Source organism: Psammomys obesus, unplaced genomic scaffold, assembly GCF_907164565.1.
Source record: "Psammomys obesus unplaced genomic scaffold, mPsaObe1.curated_primary_1811, whole genome shotgun sequence".
Lineage (NCBI taxonomy): Eukaryota > Metazoa > Chordata > Mammalia > Rodentia > Muridae > Psammomys > Psammomys obesus.
Genome location: NW_026592510.1, coordinates 2,066,040 through 2,085,693, shown reverse-complemented (window position 1 = coordinate 2,085,693; position 19,654 = coordinate 2,066,040). Strand labels below are relative to the sequence as shown.

The following is a 19,654-nucleotide window of genomic DNA, read 5'->3' as shown; positions in this document are numbered from 1 at the left end:
CTTTTTGGTCATGGTGTTTTGTTGAAGCAATAGAAACCCTAATGAAGACACTCTATGGCCATGTAAATAGTCCCATTTCGTGCCTAACAGTTAGTTATTCTGTCAGTTTGACTATTTTATATGTGTTATGAATCATGCCCCTTCACTATCTATGTTGAAGCCCTAATCGCTAGTGCTTCAGAATGTGACTGTGTTTGGAGAAAGGGGTTTAAGAGATAAAGTTCTTTTTCATTTGTTTGTTTTGCTGTTTGTTTTAAAGACGCTATCTCATGTATCCTAGGCTGGCACCCAACTTGTGGTAGAGCTTCAGGAAACCTTGGACTTCTGAATTTCTTGTCTCTGTCTCCTGAGTGCTGACATTTTGGGCAGACACTGACACACTTTGCTTATTCAGTGCTAGACATGGGAGCATAGGGTGCCACGCATGCTAGGCAAACACCAACAATGGGGCTTGTTAGTTTACAAGCCCATGCTCTAGCCCACTCCTAGGTTGCCTAGCACCCTGACGTCGTCACCTGCCACCGCCAGGTGTGTGGCAAACTGGCTTCAGCTGCGCACCAGCTATAAAGGACTGACTGGTCACTGCATGCTCTCTCTGCCTCAGTTTCTCTCCCCTTCCCTGTGTCTGGGGTGGCCCCCTCCTCCTATATCTCTTCTCTCTCCACTTCCACACAATAAATCTCTTCATACCAGATCTGTTGTGTGTGGCAGTTTAAAATAAATTATTACAGGGCTACTATGGTGTGACACCATTCCTAGGGAGACGTGAACACATAGACCAAAATAAGGGTTCTACCAAAATCAAACTTGGCAAGCCAACAAAGGAGGATTACTTATAGCAGTATGGGTTAGAGGTCACTTACAGGGGCAGAAACAACTCAGAAGACAGTTGCTTCACCAAAATCCTACACAATCATGGTTGACCACTCATGAAAGCTGGAGATCTGAAGCTCACTATACAATGTGCAGGATGCTCAACGGGTCAGAAAATGTCTTTAGATAGACCCTAGGAGGGCCTGAGCCTCCCCTAGACATCATGTTTGTCTTCATGTTCTTTTGATGTGAAGAGACACCATGACCATGGAACTCTTATAAAAGAAAGCATTTAATTGGTGCTAGCTTACAGTTTCAGAGGTTCATTTTCATCATGGTAGGGAGCATGGCAGCAGGTAGGAAGACAGTGCTAGAGAAGTAGAGGAAGGCTCTACAACCTGGATCCACAGGCATCTGGAAGAGAGCTGCACTGGACCCAGCATGGACTTTTAAAACCTTCAAAGCCCACCCCCAGTGACACTCTTCCTCCAACAAGATCATCTACTCCAATAAGGCCACACCTCTGATTTCTTCAGGTAGTGCCACTCTCTGATGACTAAGCATTCAAATATATTAGTCTATTGGGGAAATTCTTATTCAAACCACCACATTGTTCTTACAGCTTTTATATGCTTGGGGAAGGAGGGAGCCTCAGAATCTCATCAGTTTCAGAGACTTCCTGAAGATAACCAGTTGTTCATGTCCCAGACTTCCTGAGCTTAAGGAGTTTCCTTTAAAAAAATGTTTTATTCCCCTTAGATCATCCTGTGTCTTGAGGAGCTTCCTTCTAAGATGGAATGTTTTATTTCTGAGGAAATTGCCACAGAAGAACCACACCTGTTATTTATATATTTATATAGCCAGGACAACTATAAAAGTCATACAAGGTGAGCTACAATCCAAGCTGACTGGGATCCTTAAACAATGAAGAAGCTTGAACATGGTAAAGAAACCAGGATGTGCATGTAGCGGAAAGATCATGTGAGGGTACAGTGAGGGTATAGAGGTAGCCATCTATAAGCCAAGGAAAAAGGTTTTGAAGAAACCAAACCATCCAACATCTTAACTTTTTTTTTTATAAAAAAAAAAAAAAGGAATTTAAACCATCTATTTGGTATTTTGCTAAGGCAGCTCTCTGAATGAAAACAAGTGAACCTAATTTTTTCTTTGTTAACTGGATTATCTTACTTAATATTATATCCTACCTAATCCCCTATGTTGAGGCATGTGATGGGATTCCTTTTGTTTTGAAGGCTGAGTGTTACCTCACTGACATGCTTTTATCACATTTCATAATCATCCATTCATGGGACAATCGGGATTATTTGTAGCTCTTTGCTTTTGTGAGTAATTGTATAATGAGCATGATTGTGGAAATGATTGAGATTCTCCTTTCAGCAGTAGATAGGATGGTAGCTTTATGTTTAATTCTTTAATTAATTAATTTTGCACTTGGGCATTTTCTCTGTACCACATGGGGTGACAGATACCAAGACTGCAGCTATGATTGTGAGCCACCATGTGGATGCTGGGAATTGAACCCAGGTCCTAGGAAGAGTAGACAGTACTCTTAACCCCACTGAACCATCGCTCCAGTACCAATATGTTTAGTTTTGTGAGGAACTACCAAACTGTTTTCTATAACAAATACATAATTTATGATCAAGAGTGAAAAATAATTCTAATTTGTCCTATCTTACCAACATTTGTTTTGTTCTGTTTGTCCATCTTAATGTGGTTTTCAACTGCATTTCTCTAGTAATCGTATGATGTTTGAAACTAAATAAATAAGGGGAGTGGGTGGCACACACCTGTAATCCCAGCACACAAGGAGGCAGAGGCAGGCAGATCTCTGTGAGTTCGAGGCCAGCCTGGTCTACAAAGCAAGTCCAGGACAGCCAAGGCTAAAAAGAAGTTAGGGCTGGAGATCAGTGGGTAAAGTGTTTGCTGTACCAGCATTATGTTGTTTCAGATACACATACTGGAAGGAAATACATAGCAGAAATGACTAAAATTGGGAATGTATATGGCAAGTAGATGAAATGAAGAAAAATGAGGCAATCATATTAATATTGTTTTATTCATTGTATTAATATGCCACCAATGTACACTAAATAGCTTAAGAACATGATTAGGGAAGGAATATATAACAATGCTCGCATTTGCTAAAACGCTCAAAATGTGTACCGCTTTTCTCCCACAGCAGAGTCAACACTTCCAAACAAAACCTGGATTTCCTGAAAAACAGGTTAAGTCAATTCACAGGGGGAAATGCTTGTGAGCATGCCAAAGGCCAGCACTTTCATGAAAGCAAAATCTATATATACCTTTCTTTCGGCTTCCCAAACCAAGCTTATACACAAAAATGTCACTTCTACCTTAAGCATAAAAATGAACTGTGTGCTTTTTTTCTTTGATCACAGGGAGAAGAAAAAAAAAAAAAAAAAAAAAAAAACTTCAGAAAACTTTCTTGATGTGCTTGCTCATCCGGTATAATACTGACTTATATACAGATCCTCTAGTCACCGCTGAGCTAATAATTTACTATGGGAAATGTTGCTAACCAGAGTCACCCCCGTCCTTCAATTGTTGCTTTAGAATTGAGATTAACTTTCACCGCTTTCTTGATTCATCTTGGGGCTGTTCATCCAAACTTCTCAGTAAGAGCAACGGGTTCATTTCTGAGAAGAGGCTTATAAGAAAAACAAAAGCAGATGCGGAGGTTTATGTGAAGAGACACTGTAAAGAAAGCGGGCGGGAGAGGTGGAGCAGCAATCTCCCAGGGGAAAGTATGGAAGCAGAAATGCAGAACATTTCCACACAAAACCTTGCAAGAGAAAAAGCATAACCAGAACACAACCGGCAAAGGTTCGTTTCCGGTGTCTGAGCAATGAAACTCATCTCGGGAAGTCTACGCTTGGAGAAAAAGAAAAGGCTGCAAGCCCTCTCGCTTTCAGCAGAGGCCCCCGCAAAGATGGCGGTGGGCAGAAGCCCCTTCTCTTCCCGCAACCAAGGGCTCTGGCTGCACATTTCCCACAAACCCCTCCGCGCGGCCCCGCTCGCCCAGCCCGGGCAGCCACTGCGCACGCGCGAGCCGACGTCACGCGCGCTCCCAGGCCCCGACGGAGCTGGCAGGCGGTCTCGGCAGCTTCCGCCGCAGCGTCGCTCCGGGGCTCGGCGGGCGGGGTTGCGCTGCCTCCGCCGCGGTGGGGCCGCCGGGGGTCACGGAGCCGAGCAGGGGGCGCGCGGCGGCGCGGCCATGGCACTGCGCCGGCCCTGGTGACAGCAGGGAGGCGAGCGGCCCGGGCCCTGAGCGCGTCTCCCGCGGGGGGCCTCGCCCTCCTGCTCGCGGGGCCGGGGCTCCTGCTGCCTTTGCTGGCGCTGCTGCTGGCGGCGGCGGCCAGGATCATGTCTGGTCGCCGCTGCGCCGGCGGGGGCGCGGCCTGCGCGAGCGCGGTGGCCGAGGCCGTGGAGCCGTCCGCCCGCGAGCTGTTCGAGGCTTGCCGCAACGGGGACGTGGAGCGAGTCAAGAGGCTGGTGACGCCCGAGAAGGTGAACAGCCGCGACACGGCGGGCAGGAAGTCCACGCCGCTGCACTTCGCCGCAGGTAACCGGCGTCGCCTCCCGCACACGCCCCGCCTGCAGGCTCGGGCTTGCAGGCCGCGAGCCACGCCGCGCTGCCCTGTCTCCGACCTCTCCCCACCCCCGGACTCCCCACCCTCGGACTCCCCACCCTGGCTCTCCTTCCTCGGCGCTTGTGATCGGGGTGGGGTGAGCGTGGTCTCGGGAAGTTGTTTTTGTGGTGTGGGGTTTTTTTGTTTAGTGTGTGTGCGCGCGGTTGATGGGTTGGGGGGGGGAAGAGCTTTGTTTTGTTTTACTGTATCAACAATACCTGCGCCGACTTCCGGTCTTGCTACCCTGAAGGGCCTCTGCACATAAGAAAGGCTTAGTAGAACTTGTGATTTGAAAGAGTAATTGTCTCAAAAAATTGGCCCTTCTTTGCAAATTTCGTCCTAACTCTTACCAATCCCTTCAGTTCTAGCGGCCGTCGTAAACTGTGAAAACGCAATTTAGGAGTTGTTTTATTGGCTATTGGCTCATTAGAGTTAATTGGTTTAGGTTTCTGGAGAGACTAAAACCGGAAATAGCTTTGGGAGACCTGAGATCTACTTAGGCAGAGTGTGGGTGGCCTCTGCCACACACATGCACAAGTTGGGGTGGAAAGTAACGAGAGAGGCAAGATAGGACAAGCACTTGAGCTTGGATCTGGGATTTTGGAACTCATTTTGAGTCATCCTGAGATTTATTTAGATGTTTTAAAATTAATTTTTTTAACTACTGGGTTCTCTTTATGATACCAGAGTGCTAAAGTTTTTTGAGGTATTTAAAGTAGCCAGGGATGGGGATCAGCTTATTGACATAAACCTTTTATGTTTCTCATGTTAAGGACAGTTTGTAACTTTTTAACCTCATGAGCCTCCGGTTATCTAAAAAGGTCCTTGTAGCTTGGTAATATTTGATAAAGCGCATATCGGGATTGTTAGAAGTTATTTATAAAAAGAAACGGTTTAAGCTTCTCTTGTTTATTTGGGACAGGAATAGTGGAAATATGAGCATGAAAAGATTTCCTTGTTCTAGATGCCGCTTTTACAGTTCTACCAATTGTATGTAGGTCTGTTTGCTCTTCCTGTCCCCATTTTACAATGTACAGGTTGTCATGAACCGTGAGTCCTTAATTGATTGCCCTTTGGGAGCCTTTCTAAGAGGGAAATGTGTGGGGAAATCACAGTCGGGAGAACTAGAAATGGCCTGTGGGCAGTGTTGCCTCTCTTCAGCTAATTTGAATTGTTCTGCTTGACCATTTAGCCAACCTATTTGGCAAATGGTCACAACCAACTGCTACATAATCCAAAGGGGTAATGTTACTTAGATTATGTTCGCTTGATAAAAATAGCCAAGGACGATCTTAGTTGCCACCTTTCAAGAATTTGATGTATTAGTGAGTTCATGTCTGAAAATAGTCTTTAGAGGTGTGGGTTTATGGTATGACCTTGCTGCCCCTACGCCATCCCACCCTCAGCTCTGCCCTGTCATGCCCGTCTTCCACCCCCAGGGATGGAATCTAAGACCTTGCACATGCTAGACAGGTGTTCTACCCCGGAATGGGTAGATTATACCCTGCTCTGTCTCGAAATATCAAAGCATGTTTTACATGTATTTTACATTGTTTGTCCAGGTTGAAATGGGAATTTAAATATCATAGGGACCAACTCACCACTCATAATTCACCTATATTGTCAGTTATAGGTTTTAAAATTAAGATACAGTCTGGCAGTGGTGGTGAACCCCATTAATCCCAACACTTGGGAGGCAGAGGCAGGCTGATCTCTGAATTGAGGGCCAGCCTGGTCTACAAAGTGAGTCCAGGACAGCCAGGGTTCTGTTACACATAGAAACCCTATCGAAAAAAAACTTAAAAAAAAAAAAGATGGAAAGCCATAGATGAAGATGCCTGACCTGCCACCTGCACACATACCTTATACACAGAATAATAAAAATCACTAAATATTTGATTGATATTTCATTAGTTTTAAAGTCCTGCATTTAAATCCTGCACAAAAAATAAGGAGCTTTTTAAATGATGGCTTCGTAAATTTTTAAGTCCAAATTATTAGATTAATGAAGCTCTGATTAGGTAAGTATGCCCACCAGCATTTTCTTTGTGATAGTTACCGTCTGTGTTTATGTAAGCATATTGTTGGATGCTCAGTCTGTAGGTGATGGCGCTTGGTAATTGCCTGACAGAGCAGTTCCTGTGTTTGTATTTTATAGGGCTAGAGAAGCAACCTTTTTTTTTTTTTTTTTTTTTTTTTAGAAAAAAATTAAAATAACCAATTAAAGTTTAGGAGTTTAATTGAGGAGGGAAGGCATGCTTTGTCAGTAGGAATGAGATGCGTGAATGCTACAGAAAATGAAAAAGGGCTTTGTCTTTCTACCCCTGTTGAAAGAAGGAAGGAAGGAAGGAAACCCCTCAAAAAAAACAAACCCTTAATTCAGTTAATCAGTTGTTAGCCCTTATGGGAATTAAGTTTCATTAGTGATTAAAATAATTACATAAACAGGTACTTCTGTTAGCTGTTTTTTTATTGTTGAACTAGATTATATACTTTTAGATAAATATGATTTGTAAGAAGTCATTTCTAAGGAAATAATTACACAGAAATGATTTCCTTTTCCATCTATTCTTTCCCTGCCCCCAACTACACAGATACAGGATATGAGCTGATTCTTTTTTTTTTTTTCCATCAAGCTGTTTTGGTGAAAGTTGGCCTTTATGTTGCCATCTTTATTAATGCTTGTTACCAAAGAAGAAATAGCGATCCTTCTTCTAAAAGTGGATATTTAAATATTTTTACAATGAGGAGTGATACTTGACTATTTTTTCTTTATTCTGATTCTTTCTCTTTTACTTTCCAGTTTAGGAAGCCTTTTCTGGAAGCATTTCTTCCCTGTGGGTAATGAGTGAATGGGAGAGGGGCAACAGCAGAAGACAGTATTCATAGTGCAGAAAGTGGTAAAAGAGGGGCAGACCTGATAGCAGTAAATTTACTGTCTCCTTGAAATTTTCCTTCTGGCTTCTCAGTACCATTCCTAGTTTTCACTGTTAGCTTTCTTTCTCATTCGATGGTATATTAATTAAACAAACATCAACAAACTATTAAACACTTTATCCTCTGAAGGACTCCAGGAAAAAAAAAAATGATAAACTAAGACATTCACAGCTCTTATCCTGTATGGAATTAGCATCCAGGAGCTGGATTTGGTAGTACATGTTGGTAATCTCAGCCCTTCAGGGCTTAGGTAGGAGGAGCTTGAATTTAAAGCTAGCCAGACATTGAGACACTGTATAGACAGAAAAATGAGTGATGCAGACTAGGAAATTAATAGACTATATATTCGTTTACAAATTTTAGTAAGTGCCAAAACTGCTGTGAACAGCAAAGAGGATCCCTGCTCTCATGGAGCCTTTCATCTTGGCAAAGAAAAGGAGACAACATGGTAGTGTTAGGTGGGCAGAGCAGAGCTGATTAGAGGTGCCTTGTTTGGGTAGTGACTTTTAGATAGACAACAATAAATGAGGGGTGTACATTCAAAATGAGTATTCTGAGTGGAAAGGCAGCGCTTAGCAAATCCCTGACATGCTTGACAAATTCAAAGGAAGCTGGATTACAATTAGGAGAGGAAGAGGGTGTGAAATAGTGCCAAAGGCCAGTTCATCCAGGACTCTAACTCACTGTGAGGTATTTGAGTGTTAGTCTGCGTGTCCATGGGAAGCAAGTGAATTATTTTAAATAGTAATGTATGATGGAGTTACCTTTTGTGTTTTGGTTTTGTTTGCTTTTGTGGGTGATGGTGTTTGTGGTGTGGGGTTTTTGTTGTTGTTTGCAGAATCTCACTAAGCACAGGCTACCTTCTGTCTTGACTTCCAAAGTCTGAAGACTGTTGATATGTGACACGCACTGAGAGCTGGGGCTCTCGATTCTCTCAAGTGGAAGAATCACGATATCTTTGTTCATCACTGTTTCTCCAGTGTTCTAGTTTGCTTCCCATTGCTGTGATGAAACATCATGACCAAAAGCAACTTGGGGAAGAAAGGATTCGTTTGGCTTGCACTTCCACATCCCTGTCACTCAGGAAGTGAGGTGAGGGCAGGGACTGAAGCGGAATCTGTGGAGGAACGCTGTTACTGGTTTGCCCTACACAGTTCCTTTAGCTAGCTTTCTTATGCAACCCAGAAACACCTACCCAGAAATGGCACTACCCAAAAGAGCTGGGCCCTTCCACATCAATCAAGAAAATGCCCTTACAGCACTCAGGAGGCAGAGGCAGGTGGATCTCTGAGTTTGAGGCCAGCCTGGTCTAGAGTTAGTTCCAGGACAGCCAGGGCTACACTGAGAAACCCTGTCAGGAGGGGTGGGAGGGTGATAGGAGGAGAAAGAAGATGATGATTATCATTATCATCATCATCATCATCATCATCATCATCATCATCATCGTCTACATGCTCTACAGACCAATCTGATGGAGACATTTTCCCAGTCGGTTCCCAGGAGACTATCTTTGTCAAGTTGACGAAAGAAAAACTAACCAGCATACTAAGTGCCCTTCACACTTTGTTGACATTTGCTGAATTATTATATAATAGTATTAGAAAAGAGAAGAAAAATTACAAAAGAATAGCTCTGTGTGTGCTGCCGCATGTGGCCTAGGATGTTTGTTTTTTTTTTTAAAGATTGTTGGAAGTTGAAATGAGTAACCATTTCCAAAAAAGAAACTGTTGAGCGCTGGGGGTTGGGATGGTTGGATTAGGCAGAGTCAGTAAAGTGTAGAAAAGCTGAGAACATGTTGAGTTAGAGATAGGTGTGTCTTTAAGGATCAAGTTGAAACAATCTAGAATTTAGGGGACAAGTGTAGATTTGAGATTTCAATTTGAGGGCTGTATATAAGGTCATATGGATAGATTGAATCATCAGAAACGGGGACAGAAACTTGAGTCTTACAGATTCCCAGCATTTAGATATTGAGATAGAACAAACCCCTGGGAAATAAAGATCTGTCAAAAAAAACACGACTCTTTGCCTAAGTGTGTGTCTGTGCAATAGGTGCACTGCAGAGGGTGTTACATTGCTTGGCACTGAAGTTACAGGTGTTTGTAAGCCACCAACCATGTGGGGTCTGGGAATTGAACCCAGGTCCTCTGGAAGAGCAGCCAATGCTCCTAACTGCTGAGCCCTCTCTCTAGCTCCCAGAACTTCAGTTTTTTTTTTTGTTTGTTTGTTTTTTGTTTTTTGTTGTTGTTTGATTTTTGTTTCTTTGTGTGTTTTTGTTTGTTTGATTGGTTGGTTTTGGCTTTGGTTTCTTTGTTTTGTTCTGGAACCAGCTCTATAGACCAGGCTGACCTCCAACTCAGAAGTCTGAGTTGAACTTCAACTCTTATCTGTGTCACACCTCTAGCTTTCACACATCTTAGCTGATGAACCCCTGTTACTCAGGCTAAACCTCAAGTCAAACTCCATGACTCCTCACTCAGTGCTACCGAGGTTTGCTCTTTCTCACCACTTTGCCATTTCACCCCACATCTAACCCATTAGGAAGCTGTGCTGCCACTTTCTACCTCACCATATAATACAAGCCCTCATAATCTCTCATCTACTCTACCTACGTAGCCCCCAACACAGCAGCCAGTATGTCATATCTTGTAACTTAACAGCTCAAAACCCTGTAGTGACTCCCATTTTACACAGTATTTAAAAACAACAACAACAACAAGCCAAACTTGTGTGGTCTTCAAGTCTTCACCCTGCTCTGTAGACCAGGCTGGCCTCAAACTCAGAGATCTGCCTGCCTCTGTCTCCTGCATGCTAGGCTATGCCACCATCACTCTGCCATTCACTTGGTGTTTTTATCTGTCCTTCCTGCTGCCTTACCTCCTATTGTATTACTCCTTTCTCACTGCTGCACTCACTGTTAACCACTAAGTATGAATATTTGTCAACATCTTAGTGATAGCTACAGAAACCACCATACTTAGCTTCGCAGTCTTCTTCCACACGCATACTTTAAGCACTACCCATCCATTCATTTTTTCATTACTCCTTACCATACTTATTTTATATGTTTATTGTGTTTCCCCCATACCTTAAAAAAAAAAAAGTTCTTCAAAAGCAGAAGGCAGTGAGCCAGAGAGATGGTTTTGCAGAGGACCGATGAGGTGGCTCACAACCATGTCTAGTTGTAGGGAATCCAATACCCTCTTCTAGTTTCCAGGGGCTCCTGTATGCACATGGTGTACATTCATACATACTCAGGCACACACGTACACATAAAATGTTTTTTTAAGCAGAAATTTAGTTTATTTTAAATTGGTTTATTTTATACACCAGAAAAGTATCTGGCACATAGTTGATATTTTCTTACAATATCTTAAATGAATGAGTGGGATAGGAAGACCAGGATCATGACTTCTTGAACTCTTTGGAGAAAGTATCACAGGAGAAAGGAGTAGTGAGCTGTTGAATATTGCTGGCATGCCTAGCCACATAAGATGAATGTGGTCATTGTAAGTGAACTTTTCCAAGGCAGCTATTAGAAAGAGGCAGAAGATGGCCAAATTTGAGAGAAGATAGGGATTTAAACCTAACAGAGTGGGTTGTGCAGGAGCAGAGATGAGAGTGTAAGTTCAGGAAGAAGACTGAGTGGAAGAAATGGGTGTGTTGGTAAGCTCTAAGCAGCGGCCCAGTACAGAGGTTAGAGATTGGTGGAGAAAGTGAGGAAGGCCTTAGGTACAGTTCCCACAGTATAACAAAATATCATAGTTCTCCAATTACTTTCAAGCCTGGCTTTATGGCCAGTACTCCAAAATAACCATCTCCAGCTTGGGCCAGTTTCCTGAGGTTAGGATCCACAAAACCTACTACTTACTGGGCATTTGTCCCATGCGCACTTCTAACTCAGCATTTCCAGAACCAAATCTTACCTACTGCTTCAGTTGGGCTTTTATTACTGTGATAAAACACCATGACCAAAATCAACTTGGGGAGGAAGGGCTTTATTTTTATTTTTTTATACTTCCACATCACAGTTCATTACTGAAGGAAGTCAGGACAGAAATTCAAACAGGGCAGGAACCTGGAGGCAGAGGCTCCATAAAAGAGTGTGCTTGCTGGCTTCGTAGCTTGCTTTGTTAGAGTGGCCAGGACCAGGAGCTCAGGGGTATGGCACTACCTACAGTGGGCTGGGCACTCCCACATAAATCACCGAGAAAATGCCCTGCAGCCAGATCTTACGGAGGCAGTTTCTCAATTGAAGTTTCCTCCTTTTAGATGATTTTAGCTTGTGTCAAGTTAATAACAAAAAACCTAGCTAGCACACCAGTAAACCCTGTTTATTCTGTCTCAGATGAAAATCTCTTTATCATAATAGCCGCTAGATTCTATCGATTCTTCTTTTCTTTCTTTAGTTATTTATAGTGCAATAGTAAAAGGATTGAGAAATGACTGGTGTGTGCATTCAGAGAGGCAGAGGCAGGCAGATTGCTGTGAGCTCAAGTCCTGTTAGGTCTACAAAGCAAGTCCAGGACAGCCAAGGCCGCACAGAAAAACCCTGTCTCAAAACAAAACGACAACAAAAAATTGAGAGATTACCGAACTGTCCAGATCAGAATATAAGTAGTTAAATTATGATATTCCAGTAAAGAAAGTTTACTAATAGAAGGTAATTTCTAAGATATTAATAAGCTTTTAAATAAAAGAAAAAAGGAATATGCAAATAGTAGCTTTTAAAACTATTGGTGGGCTATGTAAGTGGAAATATGTGCAAAAAGGAATATGTGGAAGTCTGGGGATAGGAATGGGAGGAAAGTCTCACAGTATGCAAAAGCAACCGAGCTGTGGGTACTCAGCATATGTCGTGTGGATTGGGACAGTAGCTATGTTGTTCTTGACTTACCTATCTTCTGTCTCTGTAGTCCTTCCATTTATCTACATAGCACCAAAGTGATCTTCCTAAACAAACTTTCAGGGCTATTGATGTGCTATAGTAGCGTTCAAACATTCTCAGGTGGCTTAAAAATACAATAATAATTTCTTTTGAGTCTTTGTAAAAGAAAAAATGGGGGCTTCTCTGAGTGCCAGCTATGTGTCAGCATTGGGCATTTGACAGTAACCATGGCATAGACTTATTGGGGTCACAGATAAGATTTCATTGAAATCTGCTGCCTGGAAAATACAGGCCTGTAGGACAGAGTCCAAACACTGCCTTGTAAATCGTGTAGGTCTTTCCAAACTGCCCTCTAATACTTAGGTGGTATGTATTCTGGGTGTTGTGAAGGATTTGCTTTTTCATTTCTAAACACAGATACTTTTGGTTTCTTTTTGCACTACAGTTTTTGAGCAAGAGGAGAATCTAGCTACAAAGAAAAGGCTGAGACTTTGGCTTAGTTGGGAGAGTGTTTAGCATTCAGGAAGCTCCTGGTTTGATTCTCAGCACTACATAAACAGGGTACAGTGGTTGTGCTAGGGAGAAGGAAATTTAAGGTCATACTTGGTTACATAGCACATTCAAGGGTAGCCTGGGCTATAAAAACCAAAGGGATTGGGGAGCCTAGGGAGATAGCTCAGTGGTAGAAATACTTCCTATGTAAACATGAGGAGACAGCACTCATGTTCATGAAGTAAAGCAAACACGCACAACTGTGCTTGCCCTGAGAACCTCAGTGCTGCAGGAAAGCAGAGGAGGATCTGGGACTGGCTGGTCACTAGCTTAGTTCCAGGACCAGGGCCAGGTCCTGCCTCATGGAAATAAGGAGAGAAGTGCTAGAGTAGGAGATTCAGTGACTTGAACCCCAAGAATGGCACTTGTGCTCTCTCATGCGAGCGTGAGTATACTTATACATACACACAAAAATTACCCCCCCCATAAATATCTCACCAACTCAGCACTATTTTCTCTTTCATTTGCAGTCAGTTTCCTATCAACCTGGAGAGACCGTGCCATTATTTTATCTATATCCATCTTAAAAGGATTACATTCAGAATTAATGATTGTAAGAATATGGAAAAATTTCAGAAGACTGAGGAGATGAGGGTGTTCTTCCTGTCTCAACACACACATCGTATACACTTCCTCACCTGCTTTAGCATATGCCCTAAAGCCTTTCATTTCACAATTAATTTGTAAAGGTGTTGAGTATTAATAGTATGAGAATAAGAGACAGTACTTCATGGTACTAAATCTGTAAACCAGTATAATTGTGACCAGACCTTTTGCTGCATTTGATTGGGGGTGCTTGAGCAGACTGGTACCTATCTAAAGAACGACCCCCTACCTAGAAAGAAATTTGTGTTTCGCAGATAGCAAAATAAAGACATACATTTCACCTCTGTCTCACCATGTAGACAAGTACAAGCTGTAAGCTGGTCTTGCTTTGTTGTTACCTCCTGATCCCTCACTGGAACAGAAAGGGGTTCTACAAGACTTAAGTTTGTCAGTATTTATTAGGGACTCATTTACATACTTAAGTTACATACATGAAGTGTCCGAAAATGTGTGCAGATCTTGGTATTTACAATTAGAAATGTCATTATGTAGTTGGAATCATTTGGGGTTTGAGCTTTTGGTTCCTTTGGAATCTTCTCTGAAGTTAGTAGCAGCAGCAACTAAGGACCCTACCACTAAGATGTTGTGGGCTAGTTAGCAGAGAGAGACCTTTAGCTTAAACATTGAGGTTAGTTGTATATATGTCAGGTCACCTTTTCAACAGTTCTTGAATTGTTAAACTTGTTATTTTCCTTAGTAAATTTAAATGTGGGCATTTTTTTCTTCTAGGTTTTGGACGGAAGGATGTAGTTGAGTATCTGCTTCAGAATGGTGCAAATGTGCAAGCGCGTGATGATGGGGGTCTTATTCCTCTTCATAATGCATGCTCTTTTGGTCACGCTGAAGTAGTCAATCTTCTTTTGCAACATGGTGCAGACCCAAATGCTCGTGATAATTGGAATTATACTCCTCTCCATGAAGCTGCAATTAAAGGAAAAATTGATGTTTGCATTGGTAAGCCTGTATTTCTTTTTCTCAGGATTTTCTAGAAATAGTAACTATTCTGAATGTTGATTGAGTTGTTAGAATCATCTTTCTACCAGGCTGAAATTACATTTAAATTTGTTCATGATTTACTCTAATTTTTTTTTCCCTCTAGCCCTCAGTCTAACCATTCTTTATTGTTCTTTAAAATCTTGTTCTTTTAAAATATATGTTCTTTAAAATCTTAAAATTTTTTGGGAAATAGAAAAAATTTTTCTAGAAGCTTGTGTTTTCTTAAAAGCTGAGACGCAAAAAGAGTCAAATAAAGACAGCTGCGCATGAGGCACACGCCTATAGTCCGAGCACACAGGAAGCAGAGTCATGTGGATCTGCCAGGGCTACACAGAGAAACCCTGTCTCCAAAAATCAAAGCAGAATAAAACAACCAAATAAAGACATGTCAGAAATGAACATTTAGTGTTGGAGGTTAATGGCTAAGGCATTAGTTAGTATGTTGGTTGGTTGGGTTTTTGTTTTGTTTTGTTTTGTTTTCACTTTGATACCAAGTAGAATCATTTGGCAAGAATGAACTCCAATTGAGGATTGCCTCCATTAGGTTGGCCTGTGAACGTGTTCTTAATTGTTGATTGAGGTGAGCCTGGGCTTTGTAAGAAAAGTAGCTAAGCTAGACAATAAGCAAGAGTTCCTCTGTTATCTCTGCTTCAGTTCCTGCCTCAGCTTTTCTTGATGATAGAGTGTAACCTGTAAGCCAGATAATTCCTTTCCTTTCCAAGTTTCTTTTGATCACTGTTTTATCCCAGTAACAAAACCCTAACTCGAACATTTAGCCAGATTCAGGTCTCCAGGCTCAGCTTTCTGGCATCTTTTTACTGGAGAAAGGTTAGGAAAACTCAAAGGAACTTTATGAAGAGCTCCAGTTATGGTTTGAAGGTCTTGTTACTATTTAGGCATTGTACAGTAGGTTGCCCATTGACCTTGCCATTCTGCCTCTACCTCCCAAAGGAGCTGAAGTTACAAGGCCTGAATGACCAGGTCCAACTGAGAGTAATATTGATAATGGATTAGGTCGGATAGGTAGGTCAGGAAGTCTGTTAAGAAGATAGAAAATAACCTGGTAAGACAACCCAGGAAAGAAGCATTTAGTGGAAAACTTACAGTCACTTAGAATATTTAAACCTAATAAGTCAAACGTGATTTGCTCCACAGGTCAGTCACTAGGAGAGAACTATTATGTAAGAAAGTGGTTGGAGCGTTCTTATTTACTTGGTGGTTACTTTTCCTAAGCCCCGCAGAATTGGGTTTTGAGGTCATACCTTAGCATCATTGTATTTTCATGATGCAAAACAGGAACACTTGAAGTCCATCCTAGCTGGAAAGCCATGTTTGAGCACTGTGAACAACCTGGTGGCTCTATATAGAACTTAAATTAGCATTCCTGTACCCGAGTCCCCATTCATTATATCAGAGTCACTGGCTTTGGTCTAAGGTGATGGCAGACAAAGATGGCCAACTGGGTTACTTAATTCCTTCTCTGCCCAGTTCAGCTTTGTTTGGTGGCACTTTAGGCTGTTACTGTCCAGTGCATAGTCTGTTCTTTGAACTACATCACTGGTACTTCAGTCTCAGACTTAGAAATATTTAGTTTTAATTTTGCAATATATAGTTTCCAAATACAGTTTATAGAGCTATAGAGTCTAATACAATAGCTGAGGACTCACAGTGTAGCTAGTTCAAAGTGAAGCCTGCTATAAGAAGAAAATACACACCTTTTTCAAAGTCTTAGTATAAAAATATGTCAAATATTTAGATTTTTATGCTAATTATAATGAAGATACTGAAGATTTTAGATGTATTGTGTTAAGTATGGTAAAACTAAATTTTTCAGTGTAGCTTCTAGAAAATTTAAAGTTCTGTGTTGACATTTCTGTTGAACGGCAGAGTTACAGAGCAGCAAGAAGTAGAAACTAACCTTATTAAAGAGCAGGGTGAGAGTGGAAGGGTGGGGTGGGTAACAGTCCAGTGGTAGAGTGTCCCAGGGGTCAGTCACCACTGTACACAAGTAAGTACGTGGTCCTACATACTAACAGGGATGGAGGCTTCCTCAGATTTGCCTGTTTTCCACCAGCTCCTTATTTATGGATGGAGGACATGGTTTATCTTTATATACGGGTAACAGTGGAGTGCACTAGCATGAGGCTCTTTTATGTGCCTTCATTGTAATGAGATGTTTTAGCTTAAAATTTGTTAACCTTAGAGTGTTTGTAGCCAGTCGTGAAGTAGGAAGATGGTAACTCATAGTCTTAGGGAATCAATTGGAAGAATAACATAGCCATTCTATTTTTTTTCTTTGAAGAAACAAACATGGAAATAAGAAAAACTTGGGTTTCTCTACGTAGCCTGGGCTGCTCTGGAACTCACTATGTAGACCAGGCTGGCTTCCACCTCCTCCTGCCTCTTCAGTGCTGCTATTAAAGGTGTGTGCCACCATACCCAGCAAACTTTTTTTTTTCTTCTTCCTCTATGTGTACTCACATAGGTTTGTATGTAAGTATTCACATAGGTTTTAAATCCCACAACACTCTGCCTGGTCTGCGTTCAGTGTTAGGCATTTCATGATAGAAGTGTCTTTCTAGCATAGACAGGGCTCCTTTACAATTAGAAAAACTTTTAAGACGGCGTTCCCTTTCTCCCCTGCATGCTTCTTATCCTTTACCACCTATAACCAGCAATATAAATAGTCAAGAAAAGCCTTATACATGCTTTTACTGCATTAAATAATTGTTAATATGAAAATAAAAATTTAATTAAAAAAGCAAAGTAGGAAAAGCATTGGGAAGAACAAACAGAAAATGTATTCTTTGTCTTGATTAGGTTGCATTAAATAATTTTGATGCATTGAGTATTTTCTGTTTTCTTAGATGTAATCCTTTACCATATTAAGATACAGAAAGTCTTTAAATAACTTTGAAAATTCTGTACTGGAACTTTTATTATTATTGTGTGTGCCTATATGATGTGGAGGGCATATATGCTGGGACACGTATGGAGATTAAACAACCCTGTGGACTTGGTTCCCTTCCACCTTTAGATGGATTCTAGGGATTGAACTTGGATTGTGAGGTTTGCATAACAAATGCCTTTACCCACTGAGACATCTTACTGGTTCTTGTACCAGAACTATTAAGAAGCTGATTTATCAGCTTGGATTGCCATGATTGCCATTTTGAAAGGTAGTGCTGCTGTGTTTTGCAGTGCTTTTACAGCATGGAGCTGAGCCAACCATTCGAAATACAGATGGAAGGACGGCATTGGATTTAGCAGACCCATCTGCCAAAGCTGTTCTGACTGGTAAGCCCCGTGCGTTCTTTGGTTATTCCAGGAAGGAAACCTAGATGGGCTAGGTAAATGGACTGCCTCTTACAGTTAGTGACCTCAAGTAGAATTTGTAAATACTGTCAGTTCACTTACTGTTTTGCTGTCTCTCAACAGGTGAATTTGAGTCTTGGCTAAAAAAGATAAAACTCTTTTTCTTCCTTTCAAATTTTTGTGTAAATTTGTCATTGTTTTGGCAGCAGGGTGTGATAATCATATGTTGCTTCAGATATTCAGGATACTTACTAAAAATATCCCTAGTTTTTGAGACAATTAATATGTATTCTTCTATATACTGTTATATTTTTAGTGTAATGATTTTATTGGAATCCTTTCAAAAAGCACCAATTTTCTTCTGGTCATTTCAAATCAAGATTTGAGATACATTTCAGTACCATGAGTTTGACTGTAATAGCGATAATTCATTTCCTTGGAATCTGTTGACATGGGTACAGCCCTAGTTTAAGCTAGTAGGCTAGGTTTGAATTGCCCTACTTTATGTGTTTTGCATTTACCCAGTATGCTATCAGATTATTTTTATAAATATTTATTTATTTAATTTGTGTGTGTATGTTGGGGGGGGCCGGGAATATGTATGTGCGTGTGTGTACCGAAGGAGATCAGAATGGATATCAGAGCCCCTGGAACTATAGTTAGAGACAGTTGTGAACCTGAGAAATCAAACTTGAGTCCTCTACCAGAGCAGCAGGCATTCTTAACCACTGAGCCATCCCTCCAGCCCTACTTCCTGGATTCTTACCTGTTGTATAACTGTTAGAATTATGTTTGATCTAAAAGGCCAAAACCTGAGGGGTTCTGCTGTGAGTCTTTGTGCTTAGACTTTGTGATGTTTCTTCTGGCACTGCTAAGAAAATTTAGACTAAGCCCTATTCTGAGATATGAGTTGTCATTGTAACTATCAGTTCTGTGTTTGTTTCCTCCTTTACTAGTCTATGATCCTGTGCCTTCAGCAATCAGTATAAATTCTATGTAGTCTTCAATCTGGATATTCTTTCAGCAAATCTTTACATTAACTTAAATTTAATGATTTTTTTTATAGTTTTGTTTGTATTCGTTTGTAAATATAAAAACTATCCTCATTGAGTATTATATAATTAATCTTTTAATATTAAACAAAAATCCTAGTATAAATCTAGATTTGTAAATATTAGTGATTATGTTCAATTAGGGATGCTGTAGAAGCTTTTATCAGTTTTACAATGTTGCTGTGTGAGGTTTTTATGTGTATGTGGTGGTGGTTTGTTGGTTGGTTTGGACTGGGTTTTTCGTTGGTGCTGGGAATTGAACTCAGACCCTTAAGTGCACCAGGCAAGTGCTCTGGCATTCTGCTGTCGAGTTATATTTCCCCATTTGGGCTTTGAATAAAGTGGTGGGCTGCATTCCCTCCCCTGCTCCCTTACATTTATAATGTGCTTATTTTAGGAGAAAAGCAAAGTTTACTGGTAGTTTAACTCAATGTCAGCTTTTTTTAATACTTCCTTTTAGACCTTGCTTTATCTGTGCACATTGTTTTTATAGTTGTTGTGGTCATAAGACTTTCCTGAATTTTTTTTTTTTTTAATTTGTGATCTTCCTTTTCTCCCCCAATTCACAGGTGACTATAAGAAAGATGAACTCTTGGAAAGTGCCAGGTATGCACTACTGTTACATGTATGTGCCATGAAAACTTCACATGAGGGGATGGAGAGATGGCTCAGTGATTAGGAGCACTGGTGTTCTTGCAAAGGACCCAAGTTCAGTTCCTAGCACCCACATCAGAGAGTTTAAACTACCCCTAACTTCGGCTCCAGCAACATCTGATGACTCTGATCTCATAACACACACCCACTTAGAATAAAAAGAGATT

The 19,654-nt window shown here is 41.2% G+C and overlaps 1 protein-coding gene across 2 annotated transcripts in view; it reads left to right on the top strand.

Moving 5' to 3' along the window:
- Positions 1-3,982: 3,982 nt before the first annotated feature.
- The window catches only part of Tnks2 (tankyrase 2), a 61,488-nt gene continuing 45,816 nt past the window's right edge, over positions 3,983-19,654 (top strand). The window contains exons 1-4 of one of the 2 annotated variants that reach the window (XM_055613775.1): positions 3,983-4,420; positions 14,200-14,424; positions 17,668-17,763; positions 19,403-19,439. In XM_055613775.1, the coding sequence (XP_055469750.1) occupies positions 4,222-4,420; positions 14,200-14,424; positions 17,668-17,763; positions 19,403-19,439 (557 nt within the window). In that variant the 5' untranslated portion in view covers positions 3,983-4,221. The remainder of the gene's footprint in view (positions 4,421-14,199; positions 14,425-17,667; positions 17,764-19,402; positions 19,440-19,654) is intronic. The other variant, XM_055613774.1, reaches the window with a different exon arrangement.